At 44.9% G+C, this 17,299-nt stretch overlaps 1 protein-coding gene across 1 annotated transcript in view; it reads right to left on the minus strand.

Moving 5' to 3' along the window:
• Positions 1–16,369, minus strand: part of gmds (GDP-mannose 4,6-dehydratase) — a gene marked incomplete in the record, with an annotated part of 237,298 nt that extends 220,929 nt beyond the window's left edge. Inside the window, 1 exon segment of the mRNA XM_031785750.1 lies at positions 16,151–16,369. Coding sequence (XP_031641610.1) covers positions 16,151–16,246 — 96 coding nt within the window.
• Positions 16,370–17,299: the final 930 nt, after the last annotated feature.

Consider the following 17,299-nt stretch of genomic DNA (forward strand, 5'->3'; position numbering starts at 1 on the left):
AGGTCTGCTGATTCAGTACCACTACGTCTTGGCTCGTTCAGTGTGACAGGGTCTAGGTCTGCTGATTCAGTACCACTACGTCTTGGCTCGTTCAGTGTGACAGGGTCTAGGTCTGCTGATTCAGTACCACTACGGGCGGTCGTAGTCTCCGACAAAGATCTGCCAGTGTCAGAAGTGTAGCCTTTATCGTGACGTATGGCTGGTGTTACAAGCCGATCCCGGTGACTGGCCAATAGGAACATGGCCAGCACTGAGTATGTCCACAATAATGTTTGCTGGGAATAGTCAGATTAATACAAGTTACATTTAAACAGTTACAGTATATGCTTTGCAAGAATAATTTCCCTAATAATCTGGTTTATTTGATTCTGATTTCAGAAATATAAAGTTTGTAGCCTATGTGAAAACTACTAAGATTCATACTTTCAGTTTTTCTGAACTCACGTCACTTGTGCATAAGAGATTGCACTGGTGATGCGGGCGCAGGTCAAATACACCACAGCAGGTGACGTAGCCTACATCGGCTGACGAAGCTTCGTAAGCCGATCGCAGAACCTGATGCCAAAATTGAAGCAAATCGTACAATCTGGCCAGGTTGATATCAATATTTGTATTTGGTAACATGTGATGTAATAATGGTAAAAGACTGAATCTGATGTAGTCTGGGAAGGCATGAGACATCATAATATCCTACTATACTATATAGTCAAACACATATACACACCTGACAAACACAGCTTGAACCATATTAAACATTATAGGCATAGGCTCGCTGTACATTTCCAGTCTGGAAAAGCTGGGTAACAGGGGCTGTTCAGTTTGACTTCTACAAGGTCTGACTGGGCTTACCAAGCTGAGCTTGGTCAGGTGAGGTGAGGTATGAGCCTGTGGGTCAGGGTGGTGATAGGTAGAGTCCTGTTGTACTGTAGAACCTGTGTGGACAGGAGCAACAGAATAGCCAGTTACAGCTCTGCTCTGTTAGCAACCTTGTTCCCATCTGCATCACCTCACCCAGCTAAACTCCAGACCATCCCTAACACACCACCCCTTCACTCCTCTCTCTAACCCACATACATCCACCACTCCACTCACTAAGCCACATCCACCACTCCACTCACTAAGCCACATCCACCACCCTTTCACTCCACTCTCTAAGACGCATCCACCACTCCTTCACTCCACTCACTAAGCTACATCCACCACCCCTTCACTCCACTCTAAGCCGCATCCACCACCCCTTCACTCCACTCTAAGACGCATCCACCACTCCACTCTAAGCCACATCCACCACCCCTTCACTCTACACTCTCTAAGCCACATCCACCACCCCTTCACTCTACACACTCTAAGCCGCATCCACCACTCCACTCACTAAGCCGCATCCACCACTCCACTCACTAAGCCGCATCCACCACTCCACTCACTAAGCCGCATCCACCACTCCACTCACTAAGCCGCATCCACCACTCCACTCACTAAGCCGCATCCACCACTCCACTCACTAAGCCGCATCCACCACTCCACTCACTAAGCCGCATCCACCACTCCACTCACTAAGCCGCATCCACCACTCACTAAGCCACATCCACCACTCACTAAGCCACATCCACCACTCACTAAGCCGCATCCACCACCGCTTCACTCCACTCACTAAGCCACATCCACCACCCCTTCACTCCACTCACTAAGCCACATCCACCACCCCTTCACTCCACTCACTAAGCCGCATCCACCACCCCTTCACTCCACTCTAAGCCACATCCACCACCCCTTCACTCCACTCTCTAAGCCACATTCCCCACCCCTTCACTCCACTCTCTAAGCCACATTCACCACCCCTTCACTCCACTCTCTAAGCCACATTCACCACCCCTTCACTCCACTCTAAGCCACATCCACCACTCCACTCTCTAAGCCACATCCACCACCCCTTCACTCCACTCTCTAAGCCGCATCCACCACCCCTTCACTCCACTCACTAAGCCGCATCCACCACCCCTTCACTCCACTCTCTAAGCCGCATTCCCCACCCCTTCACTCTCTAAGCCACATCCACCACCCCTTCACTCCACTCTCTAAGCCACATCCACCACCCCTTCACTCCACTCTCTAAGCCACATTCCCCACCCCTTCACTCCACTCTCTAAGCCACATTCACCACCCCTTCACTCCACTCTAAGCCGCATCTACCACTCCACTCACTAAGCCGCATCCACCACCCCTTCACTCCACTCTAAGCCAGATCCACCACTCCACTCTCTAAGCCACATCCACCACTCCACTCTCTAAGCCACATCCACCACCCCTTCACTCTACACTCACTAAGCCACATCCACCACCCCTTCACTCTACACTCACTAAGCCACATCCACCACCCCTTCACTCCACTCTCTAAGCCACACACATCCACCACCCCTTCACTCCACTCTCTAAGCCACACACATCCACCACCCCTTCACTCCATTCTCTAAGCCACACACAGAAGACCAGTGTGGTGTAGGGTAGAATGGCTACACTGGGCAGTGCCCCCAGTCCAACACCCTGGCACTATGGAATGGGTTGGCATCTAAGGTCTACCTTTTGTGGGAGATGGGGGAAGGAGAGATAGAGGGGAAAAGGGGAATGTTCAGGTACATGTTCAGAAAACAAGCAGTGACTCAGTTAGCTCAAAACTGAGCCCACCTCTTCCACTCTCTACCTCACACAGGCTCCACTGTGTCCTGGGCACATAAAAAAAACAAGTGAGAGAAAAAAAAAGGTGATGAAAAAAATATATGTTGACATTTTAGTAGTGAATAACAGGATGTGGGTCTAGGTCATAAATGGAACAGTTTTTTTTCTGGAGTCTGCACGCGCACACACACACACACACACACACACACACACACACACGGTTTATTCAGACATAGGCTAGTCATTCATAGGGAGGAAGAAAAAAACACCTTGGACACCTCTACTCTACTAACGTCTGTCTGCAGCAAAGGTCAGTAGCAGTTGGGATTCCACTGCAAGTCAAGTGCATGCATAACTCATCCTTATGGTGTTCTTTCATAATTGCAGTTATGAAGTCCACACACATACTGCAATTGGAATATTTAGGATTAATAAACACAGTCACTGGACAGTTTATTAGATACACCACCCCGTTCACAAAAAATGGATCGTTCCTACGGACAGTGAGTCATGTGGCCATGGCTTGTTATACACAGAGACTACAAAACATTAGCAACACCTTCCTAACATTGAGTTGCACCACCCTTTTCCCCTCAGAACAGCCTCAATTCGTCAGGGCATGGACTACAAGGTGTCGAAAGCGTTCCACAGGGATGCTGACCCATGTTGATTCGAATGCTTCCCACGGTTGTGTCAAGTTGGCTGGTGGACCATTCTTGATATAAAAACGGAAAAAACTGTTGAGCGTGAAAAACTCAGCAGTGTTGCTGTTCTTGACACACTCAAACCGGTGCACCTGACATCCCTACCATATCCCGTTCAAAGGCACTTAAATCTGTTGTCTTGCCCATTCACCCTCTGAATGGCACACACACACAATCCATGTCTCAATGGTCTCAAGGCATAAAATCCTTCTTTAACCAGTCTCCTCCCCTGCATCTACACTGATTTAAGTGGATTTAACATGTGACGTCAACATGGGATCATAGCTGTCACCTGGATTCACCTGGTCAATCTGTCATGGAAAGTGTTCCTAATGTTTCACACTTAGACAGACAGGCATCCAATTACTGTTGAATGTTAGAATGGGCAAAACGAGTGACCTAAGTGACTGTGCATGGTATGATCGTCAGTGCGATCCAGTATCTCAGCAACAGCTGCCCTTCTGGGCTTTTCACATATGACAGTGTCTAGGGTTTACGGAGAATGGTGCAACAAACAAACAACATCCAGTCAGTGGCAGTCCTGTTGAAGGAAAATGGCAAGAATCGTGCAAGCTAACAGGCAGGCCACATACAGACAAATAAAGAAGCAGTAGAACAGTGGCGCGTAGAAGGGCATTTCGGAACGCACAACTCGTCGATCCTTGTCACGAATGGGCTACTGCAGCAGACGACCACACCGGGTTCCACTCCTATCAGCTAAACAAGAAGTGGCTCCAGTGGGCAAGTGATCACCAACACTAGACAATTGAGGAGTGGAAAAACATCACCTGGAACACGACAGTGAGTTCAGTTTAGTCGAGAGGCCTGGTCAGACCCCAGACCTCAACCCTATAGAGCATCTTAAGGATGAGAAGGAATGGGCTGGTCAGACCCCAGACCTCAACCCTATAGAGCATCTTAAGGATGAGAAGGAATGGGCTGGTCAGACCCCAGACCTCAACCCTATAGAGCATCTTAAGGATGAGAAGGAATGGGCTGGTCAGTCCCCATACCTCAACCCTATAGAGCATCTTAAGGATGAGAAGAAATGGGCTGGTCAGACCCCAGACCTCAACCCTATAGAGCATCTTAAGGATGAGAAGGAATGGGCTGGTCAGACCCCAGACCTCAACCCTATAGAGCATCTTAAGGATGAGAAGGAATGGGCTGGTCAGTCCCCATACCTCAACCCTATAGAGCATCTTAAGGATGAGAAGGAATGGGCTGGTCAGACCCCAGACCTCAACCCTATAGAGCATCTTAAGGATGAGAAGGAACGGAGACCTCAACCCTATAGAGCATCTTCAGGATGAGAAGGAACGGGCTGGTCAGTCCCCAGACCTCAACCCTATAGAGCATCTTAAGGATGAGAAGGAACGGAGACCTCAACGCTATAGAGCATCTTAAGGATGAGAAGGAATGGGCTGGTCAGTCCCCATACCTCAACCCTATAGAGCATCTTAAGGATGAGAAGGAATGGTCTGGTCAGTCCCCATACCTCAACCCTATAGAGCATCTTAAGGATGAGAAGAAATGGGCTGGTCAGTCCCCAGACCTCAACCCTATAGAGCATCTTAAGGATGAGAAGGAATGGGCTGGTCAGACCCCAGACCTCAACCCTATAGAGCATCTTAAGGATGAGAAGGAACGGGCTGGTCAGTCCCCAGACCTCAACCCTATAGAGCATCTTAAGGATGAGAAGGAACGGAGACTCGGACTGTTCTGGAGGCGTTGGAGGGTTCAACCCGGTACTAGATGGGTGTACCTAATAAACAGGCTTTATTTATTTGACCTAGGCGTATTTGGTTGAGATTAGTAGACCTGCTCTCCCAGTCCCTTCAGACTGACCAGGTGTGGAGTATGTGTGCGGTAGGTAGGTATCCTCCCCTTGTTAAAATGGAGTGATGAGAATCCGTAGCCATACTGGATGACCCAAGCCAAAAACAACAAACACAGAGGAGTGCTGACCTAGGAGGACTGGCATGGAGCACTGTGGAGCACCACACATTACAAGACAGATTATACTGCTGTGTGCTGGCTGACAAACGACACTCTCCCCGCAGAAAGATGACTGGAGCCTGTACAATACTAATAATCTAGGGATGGGGAAGAAGAAAACAATACAGTTACACATCGGGATGGCTGAATATAAACAGTGTAGTTATTCGCTCCGCAAGGCTATCAAACAAGCGAAATGGCGGTACAGGGACAAGGTGGAGTCGCAATTCAATGGCTCAGACACAAGACTTTTGTGGCAGGGTCTACAGGACATCATGGACTACAAAAACAAAAACGTCACAGATAGAGACGTCACGCTTCCAGACAAACGAAACACCTTCTTTGCCCTTTTTGAGGATAATACAGTGCCACTGTCGTGGATCGCTAACAAAGACTGAGCCCCCCCCTCCTTCTTAGTGGCTGACGTGAGTAAAACATTTAAACATGTTAACCCTCGCATGGCTGTTGGCCCAGACTGCATCCCAAGCCGCGTCCTCAGAGCATGCACAGACCAGCTGGCTGGTGTGTTTACAGACATATTTAAAATCACTCCCTATCCCAGTCTGCTGTCCCCACATGTTTCAAGATGGCTACCATTGTTCCTGTACCCAAGAAGACAAAGATAACTGAACTAAATGACTATCGCCCCGAAGCACTCACTTGTGTCATCATGAAGTGCTTTAAGAGACTAGTCAAGGATCATATCACTGCCACCTTACCGGCCACCCTAGACCCACTTCAGTTTGCATACCACCCCAACAGGTCCACAGAAGTCCGCAATCGCCATCACACTGCCCTAACCCATCTGGACAAAAATAATCCCTATGGAAGAATGCTGATCATTGACTACAGCTCAGCATTCAACACCATAGTACCCTCCAAGCTCATCATCAAGATGGAGGCCCTGGGCCTCAACTAGAGGTCAACCGATTATGATTTTTCACCGCCGATACCGGTTATTCAAGGACCGAAAAAGCCGATACCGATTAATCTGACAATTAAAAAAAATGTAATAATGACAATTACAACAATACTGAATTACCACTTATTTAAACTTAATATAATAAATCAATAAAATCTATTTAGCCTCAAATAAATAATGAAACATGTTCAATTTGGTTTAAATAATGCAAAAACAAAGTGTTGGAGAAGAAAGTAATATGTGCCATGTAAAAATGTGTGCCATGTAAAATATGTGCCATGTAAAAAAGCTAATGTTTAAGTTCCTTGCTCAGAACATGAGAACATATGAAAGTTGGTGGTTACTTTTAACATGAGACTTCAATATTCCAAGGTAAGAGGTTTTAGGTTGTAGTTAATATAGTATTTATAGGACTATTTCTCTCTATACCATTTGTATTTAATATACCTTTGACTATTGGATGTTCTTATAGGCACTATGGTATTGCCAGTGTAACAGTATAGCTTCCGTCCCCCTCCACGCCCCTACCTGGGCTCAAACCAGGAACACATCGACAACAGCCACAAGCATCGTTACCCATCGCTCCACAAAAGCGCAAGGGGAATAACTACTCCAAATCTAAAAGCGAGTGACGTTTAAAACAGTATTAGCGCACACCCAGCTAGCTAGCTAGCCATTTCACATTGGTTACACCAGCCATTAGGCTGATAGGCTTGAAGTCATAAACAGCACTGTGCTTGCGAAGAGCTGCTGACAAAACTCACAAAAGTGCTGTTTGAATGAATGATTACGGGCCTGCTGCTGCTCAGTCAGACTGCTCTATCAAATCAGACTTAATTATAACATAATAACACACAGAAATACGAGCCTTTGGTCATTAATATGAACGAATCCGGAAACTATCATTTCGAAAATAAAAAGTTTATTATTTCAGTGAAATACAGAACCATTCTGTATTTTATCTAACGGGTGGCATCCCTAAGTCTAAATATTCTTGTTACATTGAACATTTCAATGTATGTCATAATTACATAAAATTCTGGCAAATTAGTTCGCAATGACCCAGGCAGCCCAAACTGTTGCATATACCCTGACTCTGCGTGCAATGAATGCAAGAGAAATTATACAATTTCACCTGGTTAGTATTGCCTGCTAAACTGGATTAGTAGTTATAACTAGTGATTATGATTGATTGTTTATTATAAGATAAGTTTAATGCTAGCTAGCAATTTACCTTGGCTTCTACTGCATACGCGTTACAGGCAGGCTACTCGTGGAGTGCAATGGTTAGAGCGTTGGACTAGTTAACTGTGCGGTTGCAAGATTGGAACCCCTGAGCTGACAGGGTGAACATCTGTCGTTCTGCCCCTGAACAAGGCAGTTAACCCACCGTTCCTAGGCAGTCATTGAAAATAAGAATGTGTTCTTAACTGACTTGCCTAGTTAAATAAAAGGTATTTTTAAAAGTTTTTTTATTTTTTATAAATCGGAAATCGGCCCCCAAAAATACAGATTTCCGATTGTTATGAAAACTTGAAATCGGCCCTAATTAATCGGCCATTCCGATTAATCGGTCAACCTCTAGTCTCAACCCCTCCCTGTGCAACTGGGTCCTGGACTTTCTGACGGGCCGCCCCCAGGTGGTGAAGGTAGGAGACAACATCTCCACTTCACTGACCTTCAACACTGGGGCCCCACAAGAGTGTGTGCTCAGCCCTCTCCTGTACTCCCTGTTCACCCATGACTGCGTGTTCATGCACGCCTCCAACTCAATTGTCATGTTTGCAGACGACAACAGTAGTGGGCTTGATCACCAACAACAACGAGACAGCCTACAGGGAGGAGGTGAGGGCACTCGGAGTGAGGTGTCAGGAAAACAACCTCTCACTCAACGTCAACAAAAGGAGATGATCGTGGACTTCAGGAAACAGCAGAGGGAGAACCCCCCTATCCACATCGAAGGGACAGCAGTGGAGAAGGTGGAAAGTTTTTTTTTTGTTTTTTTCCTGGGTGTACACATCACAGACAAACTGAAACAGTCCACCCACACAGACAATGTGGTGAAGGCGGCGCAACAGCACACCAAAACTGCAGTATTTTCCCATCATAGCATGTTCTCCATCTTCTTTTGAAATAGGGAGCCAATTTGTTTTCAGCACTTATTTCCATGACTGATCAAAACATGTTGTTTTCTCATAGCTCCCTTGTCCCTCTGCAGCAGACATATGGTGAGCAATTTTATATTAACATCGAATCGCAATAAAATCAGTATGAAATCGCAATACATATAGTCATGTGAATCGCAATAGATTTCGGCAAATAAGTATTGTGATAATATCGTATTCTTAGGTCCTTGACTATTCCGACCCCTAAAATAAACCTTCTCTCTCTCTCTGTGTGAGTGTGTTAGGGCTGGGCGATATATAGAATTAATTTGATTAATTCTAATTCATGTCTTTGCGTGATACACCAAATACCTGTATCACAGAATCAAGATTTTTTTGTATTTTTCATTTTATGAGCATTTTTGTACGCTTGTTCTCATGTCTTTTTGGTCTCGTCTCGTTCGCTCAGCAGTGTATCAAATAGTTGTTCTCCCCACTGTATGTTAATAGGGGCTATTTTGAGCACTTTTATGGGATGCTTGCTTGTTTTCATTGCTTTACTGGGAAGCGTAGCAGAAGTAGATATTCTCATGTTATTTAAGTTTGTGTACAGCTCACCCTGCACTGTGGACTTCCTACTACGGCACACACCTCAGTGCTGAAAACATATCTGGTTCATAGGCACATGATTGCTGCATACAATAGTTGTAGGATCAACAGAGGCATTCAGGGTAGTCAGAGGGACATAAATGAGGTTACTTACATTGTGTCTACCAATGCCCCTGGTATAAATGTACATTTATTTATTTATTTTTTATTTTTTTTGCATTTTCCAATTCAGAACATTCAAAACAAAAGTGAAAAGATATTAGACAACGATAGGACAAAGTGACAGTAACAGACGAGCGTAACAAAATAATAATAATAATAATTATATAAACAAACATACACTAAGAAACAAAATAATAACGAGACATTGGATCACCTTTGCTGAAGCATTATGATGACTCAGCAACACAACGGTAGGCATTCAATGAGCTGGGCTTGGGCCATTGATAAGTCATTGTCTCAACGCAGCCGGTCTCAACAGTTTCAACTGTTCAGAGCTGCCCTTCATAATGTCATTAAAACCCACATGGACTACGATAGAATCGATGTCCATGTCCTGGCGTAGGACATTCTGGAGCAGCTTAGTAATGTAATTATGCTAGTTAGTTAGCTAGCTAGCTAAGTCAAGGTTGAGGGGGTGTGAGAGAAACATCTGCATGAGCTCAGCCATCCATACAGACGCGTGCAATTACTGACTGGGAAAATGTTGATGCTGTGAAAAAAATGTAAAACATGATGTCACAATCAGAACGATTGTGAAGTATTTCACGCTGAAAAGATTTTTACATTACACTGAACCTTCCCATTTGCACCAGAGATGTGTATATAATGACGAGATGCTCATGATTCCGCCCTAACAATGGAAGTCGTTGTCCCAAAGGCAGGAATGCAGGCGACAAGCTTAGGTTCAAAATAAGCCCATAGAAACGCATTGGGCTCATTTTGGATGGAAACCTCTCACTTGGTCACTTTCAAGCCCCTCCCCCTAAAACTCACAACAACGAAGATGAGATCACTTCTTCCTCTCTGAGGTTTAGTCCAACAGAATCTGTCATATGGACACCAAAACACATGGAGACATTAGTTTACTGTAAAAGAGGAAAAGTTAAACAGGGTATGGTTTGAAAGGTTGTTTCAACTACTCACAATTCAAACAGAGTTGACACGACTAAAACAGATATAGCAATGAACATTCATTCTGGAAAATAATGCCATGTTTGTCGCGTGTGCGCATTATGGTACCGCGTATCGCTAGCAGCATTTTGGTCAAATAAAGATTGTTATAGTAGCTGTTTGGATGACTGTTTTATAAATGTTTAATAAGCATAAAACAATTATAAGGAATTGGCAATTCGTTTTCATTCTGAGAAATAAAGGTAGGCCACTTGATTTCAACATCTGAACAAAGTGGACAGGCTAGCATGCTGTTCAAACAGTTGGAGACAGACAGAAGTTTGTGTTCATAACAACACAACTGTTTCACCTTCTTAGCTGAATTCAGAGCTTGTGAAATTATTCCTAGATCCAAGTTGCCAAACTTGAAATATAAATATTAGCTGGCTACACACTAGCACGTGGGCTTGTGCTTGAGAGATTGTTTTTTAGACCGGTGATGATTTTCTATCACGCCTGCTACATTATTAGTGAATGTGCATGGAAGGAGAGTTTACAGTAACCAGACACCTAAGTATTTGTAGTTGTCCACGTATTCTAAGTCAGAGCCGTCCAGTGTAGTGATGTTGGACAGGCGGGTAGGTGCAGGTAGCGATCGGTTGAAGAGCATGCATTTAGTTTTACTTGTATTTAAGAGCAATTGGAGGCCACGGAAGGAGAGTTGTATGGTATTGAAGCTTGCCTGGAGGGCTGTTAACACAGTGTCCAAAGAAGGGCCGGAAGTATACAGAATGGTGTCGTCTGCGTAGAGGTGGATCAGAGACTCACCAGCAGCAAGAGCGACCTCATTGATGTATACAGAGAAGAGAGTCGGTCCAAGAATTGAACCCTGTGTCACCCCCATAGAGACTGCCAGAGGTCCGGACAGCAGACCCTCCGATTTGACACACTGAACTCTATCAGAGAAGTAGTTGGTGAACCAGGCGAGGCAATCATTTGAGAAACCAAGACGGTCGAGTCTGCCGATGAGGATGTGGTGATTGACAGAGTCGAAAGCCTTGGCCAGATCAATGAATACGGCTGCACAGTATTGTTTCTTATCGATGGCAGTTAAGATATCGTTTAGGACCTTGAGCGTGGCTGAGGTGCACCCATGACCAGCTCTGAAACCAGATTGCATAGCAGAGAAGGTATGATGAGATTCGAAATGGTCGGTAATCTGTTTGTTGACTTGGCTTTCGAAGACCTTAGAAAGGCAGGGTAGGATAGATATAGGTCTGTAGCAGTTTGGGTCAAGAGTGTCCCCCCCTTTGAAGAGGGGGATGACCGCAGCTGCTTTCCAATCTTTGGGAATCTCAGACGACACGAAAGAGAGGTTGAACAGGCTAGTAATAGGGGTGGCAACAATTTCGGCAGATCATTTTAGAAAGAAAGGGTCCAGATTGTCTAGCCCGGCTGATTTGTAGGGGTCCAGATTTCGCAGCTCTTTCAGAACATCAGCTGAATGGATTTGGGAGAAGGAGAAAGGGGGAGGGCTTGGGCGAGTTGCTGTTGGGGGTGCAGTGCTGTTGACCGGGGTAGGAGTAGCCACCAATTATGGTGGATTTATCAGTGGTGACAGTGTTTCCTATCTTCAGTGCAGTGGGCAGCTGGGAGGAGGTGTTCTTATTCTCCATGGACTTTACAGTGTCCCAGAACTTTTTTGAGTTAGTGTTGCAGGAAGCAAATTTCTGCTTGAAAAAGCTAGCCTTGGCTATTCTAACTGCCTGTGTATAATGGTTTCTAGCTTCCCTGAACAGCTGCATTTTGCGGGGGCTGTTCGATGCTAATGCAGAACGCCATAGGATGTTTTTGTGTTGGTTAAGGGCAGTCAGGTCTGGGGAGAACCAAGGGCTATATCTGTTCCTGGTTCTAAATTTCTTGAATGGGGCATGTTTATTTAAGATGGTTAGGAAGGCATTTAAAAAAAATATCCAGGCATCCTCTACTGACGGGATGAGATCAATATCCTTCCAGGATACCCCGGCCAGGTCGATTAGAAAGGCCTGCTCGCAGAAGTGTTTCAGGGAGCGTTTTACAGTGATGAGTGGAGGTCGTTTGACCGCTGACCCATTACGCATGCAGGCAATGAGGCAGTGATCGCTGAGATCTTGGTTGAAGACAGCAGAGGTGTATTTAGAGGGGAAGTTGGTTAGGATGATATCTATGAGGGTGCCCGTGTTTAAGGCTTTGGGGAGGTACCTGGTATGTTCATTGATAATTTGTGTGAGATTGAGGGCATCAAGTTTAGATTGTAGGATGGCTGGGGTGTTAAGCATGTTCCAGTTTAGGTCGCCTAGCAGCACGAGCTCTGAAGATAGATGGGGTGCAATCAGTTCACATATGGTGTCCAGAGCACAGCTGGGGGCAGAGGGTGGTCTATAGCAGGCGGCAACGGTGAGAGACTTGTTTTTAGAGAGGTGGATCTTTAAAAGTAGAAGTTCAAACTGTTTGGGTACAGACCTGGATAGTAGGACAGAACTCTGCAGGCTATCTTTGCAGTAGATTGCAACACCGTCCCCTTTGGCAGTTCTATCTTGTCTGAAAATGTTGTAGTTTGGAATTAAAACTTCTGAATTTTTGGTGGTCTTCCTAAGCCAGGATTCAAACACAGCTAGAACATCCGGGTTGGCAGAGTGTGCTAAAGCAGTGAATAGAACAAACTTAGGGAGGAGGCTTCTAATGTTAACATGCATGAAACCAAGGCTATTACGGTTACAGAAGTTGTCAAAAGAGAGCGCCTGGGGAATAGGAGTGGAGCTAGGCACTGCAGGGCCTGGATTCACCTCTACATCGCCAGAGGAACATAGGAGGAGTAGAATAAGGGTGCGGCTAAAAGCAATAAGAATGGTATGAAGGCTGCGTGGTCCCATGGTGTTTATACTTGCGTACTATTGTTTGTACAGATGAACGTGGTACCTTCTGGCGTTTGGAAATTGCTCCCAAGGATGAACCAGACCCGTGGAGGTCTACCATTTTTTTTCTGAGGTCTTGGCCGAGTTCTTTTGATTTTCCCATGATGTCAAGCAAAGAGGCACTGAGTTTGAAGTTAGGCCTTGAAATACATCCACAGGTACACCTCCAATTGACTCAAATGATGTCAATTAGCCTATCAGAAGCTTCTAAAGCCATGACATAATTTTAAGGAATTTTCCAAGCTGTTTAAAGGCACAGTCAACTTAGGGTATGTAAACTTCTGACCCACTGGAATTGTGATACAGTGAATTATAAGTGAAATAATCTGTCTTTAAACAATTGTTGGAAAAATGACTTGTGTCATGCACAAAGTAGATGTCCTAACCGACTTGCCAAAACTATAGTTTTTTTAACAAGAAATTTGTGGATTGGTTGAAAAACGAGTTTTAATGACTCCAACCTAAGTGTATGTAAACTTCCGACTTCAACTGTATGCATGTTTTTTAAATTTATTTTACCTTTATTTAACTAGGCAAGTCAGTTAAAAACAAATTCTTATTTTCAATGACTAGGAACAGAGGGTTAACTGCCCGTTCAGGGGCAGAAGGACAGATTTGTACCTTGTCAGCTCGGGGATTGGAACTTGCAACCTTTCGGCTGGTAGTCCAATGCTCTAACCACTAGGCTAGTCCATTGAGTGAATATTGGAAAAAGATCTTGGTTTCTTTCTAAACAGAGCAATGTGAATACAAAGACAACAGAGTTCTTTTGCTTTGTTTTTACCCCAGAGTTCCCTTTAAAGAGGACAGAGATCGGTTATTTTAAAAGAGGACTATGTGAAAACACCCTAACAGACCAGTGGTACCAGTCAAACCAGTTTGTAATAATGCACTACACTGGCCCTCCCAGCCCTTAGTTTCATTCATGTGTGAGCCGCATCAAGAACCATCGCAAAGACAAAGGAGAGTAAACAAAGCAACAGGACGTGGTTGCGTGTCTAGTAGATATTTCTCAATCAACCAGGACTTGACTGACTGGCTTGTAATTATATAGGCCAGTGGCTCTCAAACCTTTCATTGGGGACACCCAGCCATTCCATGTATAGTATTTGATCTATTCCAGAGCTAGCACAACTGATTAAACTCGTCAACTAATCATCAAGCCCTAGACTAGGTGACTCGGGTGAGCTAGTTCAGGGCTACAACAAAATTGTGAAATGTGTGGAGGTCCCCGAGGAGAGGTTTGAGAGCCACTGGCCATGTTAAACCTAGATCAGGGGACCACAATACATTATTTGTTGTAGCCCTAAACTGGCACACCTAACTCAATTAGTAATGGGCTTGATGATAAGCCTAGTTGACTTATTGAGTCAGGGGTGCCAGTTTAGGGTTACAACAAACAGGCTATGTGAAATATCTGGTGTCATTGCCATAGCCTGGCATTAACCTCTAACGTCACAGCATACCAGACCTGTCAAACTGTTACCTAGCCCGGGTATAGACCTTGATAAAGGAGGCACATGCTGCTAAACAAGCACAGTCAGTTCAGCGTGAATTAACTTCAATTCATGTACAATGGTATAGGCCTACCCTGAGACGGTAATCCTCTACACAGTATGTGTACAGTATGCCGTCGAACTTTGTGGGGCAAACTGCTACCATTTATGAAGTTAGACTCGTCTTGAATCCAGCCTGGCTGGCTCCCTACAAGGGTGTGACACCACTGTTCAAGTGACGTGTATAGAATTAGGCCTATAAAAGACAGGCAGGTACACTCGTCATACACATACACTCTTCTTCAGTGTACTTAGTCCTCTGATAGAAAAACCCCACCCTCTCTTCTATCTGCTCCCTTGCTCTGGGGACACTCTGGACTTTGGACACACATCGGGCAGGGCAACAGGAGCGACATCAGGGGCAGCAGAGCTGATATTTCCCTATCACTCCCTCCTTTCTCCCTCCCTCCCTCTCTTTCCTCAGAACTAACAGGATCTCGATGTGTCACTTCATCTTATCCGCTGGCTAAGTCAGGGGACACTAGATCTTTGGGTTTAACACTCAGCCCAGCAGTATCCTATTTGATAGCAAACACAGACTGCTTTAGTTCCTGCTGTGATGTGGCAAACAAATCAGATCCTTCACCATTTTGTAGTGGATCCTTCTCCCAGCCAGTCAACATGGTGCCTCCAGCTCATGTGAGGCTGTTATAGGCATACTGTCTAAAAAATATATACTTTCTACAACTACACTTCAGAATGACTAAAAACATGTAGCCAGTGTCTTATCAAGTCATGTGGGCTGAGCATCTGAGATGCAAGAAACATTGATAACAAATGCATAAATTGAGTAATCATTACCTGCATCATTATCATCACCATCATAGATTCTATTCATGAACCTTTCAGTAAATTCAAACTAACACCGGTGGTACTGGTAGCTTATATTATAACATCCTTGAAACATGCAGGGCTAAGGAGGCTGTTAGCCCTGGGCTAAGTCAAGTGCAGAGTATGAAGGCAGCTAAGTGCTAGCCTATATCACACTAGATTCTCTATTCGTAGGGCATGTGTATCAGTGTCAATTATGAAAGTAAAATTAGACCAGCAATGAATAGCCATGGATCCGGGTGAAGCGTGTCTGTCTGGGGGAATATTCTCTTTCGACTTCCTGGTTTGACGCCCTGCTTTACCTCTGTATCATGACTGTGCATAAAGTATCAGGTGCACTGGCGCACCACAGCTGGTTACTAAAATAATTATATTTATTCATAAGAACACATCGTTCGTGTGGGAAACGTATGTAACCAGCTGTGGTGCGCCAGTGCACCTGACACATATGAATGTAAAGTTAGACGAGTGAGATAACTATGCTCCATCCATCGCTCTGCTCACAAAACCACTGTCAGTCAAATCATACCAATGTCTATCGAACAGTACGCAGGCTACTGCAAAACAAACATAATAGCTACAGCTGGTATTTATTATTATTTATCTAACGTTATAGGTGTTCATATAGGCACCCTGTCCCTGACCATACATCCTCTTTCCATTCATATCCGGAGACTGCGTTTACCTGTCCAGTGATGCCCGTGATAACAGCAACCTTCCTCGGCTTTTTCAGCTCTCCGTTCGCCCCGATGCTGGTAGACGGTTCCGTGCATTGGGCCATTTTTGCGCGTAGTGTTTCAAAGTATCAAACCTACTGACTTGCTGTTCTGATGGGCAGTTGTGTGGTTGTACGGTAGACACTACAAGCACAGGACCGTCTGTAACTACAACATGTGACGTACCAGGAAGTGCCTGCAGGACAGCCAATCCACAGATGGCAAGTAGATTCGGAGCAGAGGAATCTTCAGGCTGAAGAGAAGATATTCGGTCTGGGGTTTCCCGTGCTTACTTTGGACAGCGCCGACTAGCTACAGTAGTCCAACATGAACACTGACGATTGCATAAAGCAGGGATCATCAACTCGATTCAGTCGCGGGCCGATTTTTTTCTTGGGTAGATGATCAGGGACCAACCCGGAAGATAATTACAAATAATTTGTAGACTAAAAATGTACTGTAAGAAGCCCAAACAGATATATTTGATTAAAACATAATCATTTCAAACCTTGCTTACATTTGTTTATGATCACAGTACATGGTCTAAAGTATGTGGACACCTGCTGGTCCAACATCTCATTCCAAAATAATGGGCATTAATATAGAGTTGGTCCCCCATTGGCTGCTATAACAGCCTCCACTCTTCTTTCCACTACTAGATGTTGGAACATTGCTGCGGGGACCTGCTTCCATTTAGCCACAAGAACATTACTGAGGTTGAGCACTGATGTTGGGCGATTAGGCTGGCTCGCAGCCTGTGCTCTAATTCATCACAAAGGTTTTCTATGGGGTTGAGGTCAGGGATTTGTGCAGGTCAGTCAAGTTTTTCCAAACAAACCATTTCTGTAGGGACCTAGCTTTTGTGCATGACTGAGGTGACATACTCCTCAATGCCATTGGATGAATCCCGGAACATATTCCAGTCTGTGCTAGCAAAACAGTCCTGTAGTGTAGCGCCAGTGTCATCTAACCACTTCCGCATTGAGCGAGTCACTGGTACTTCCTTCTTGAGTGTTTGCTTTTAAGCAGGAATTAGGAGGAAATAATTATGGTCAGATTTGCCAAATGGAGGGCAAGGGAGAGCTTTGTATGTGTCTTTGTGTGTGGAGTAAAGGTGG

The sequence above is a fragment of the Oncorhynchus kisutch genome, linkage group LG13, assembly GCF_002021735.2.
Source record: "Oncorhynchus kisutch isolate 150728-3 linkage group LG13, Okis_V2, whole genome shotgun sequence".
Lineage (NCBI taxonomy): Eukaryota > Metazoa > Chordata > Actinopteri > Salmoniformes > Salmonidae > Oncorhynchus > Oncorhynchus kisutch.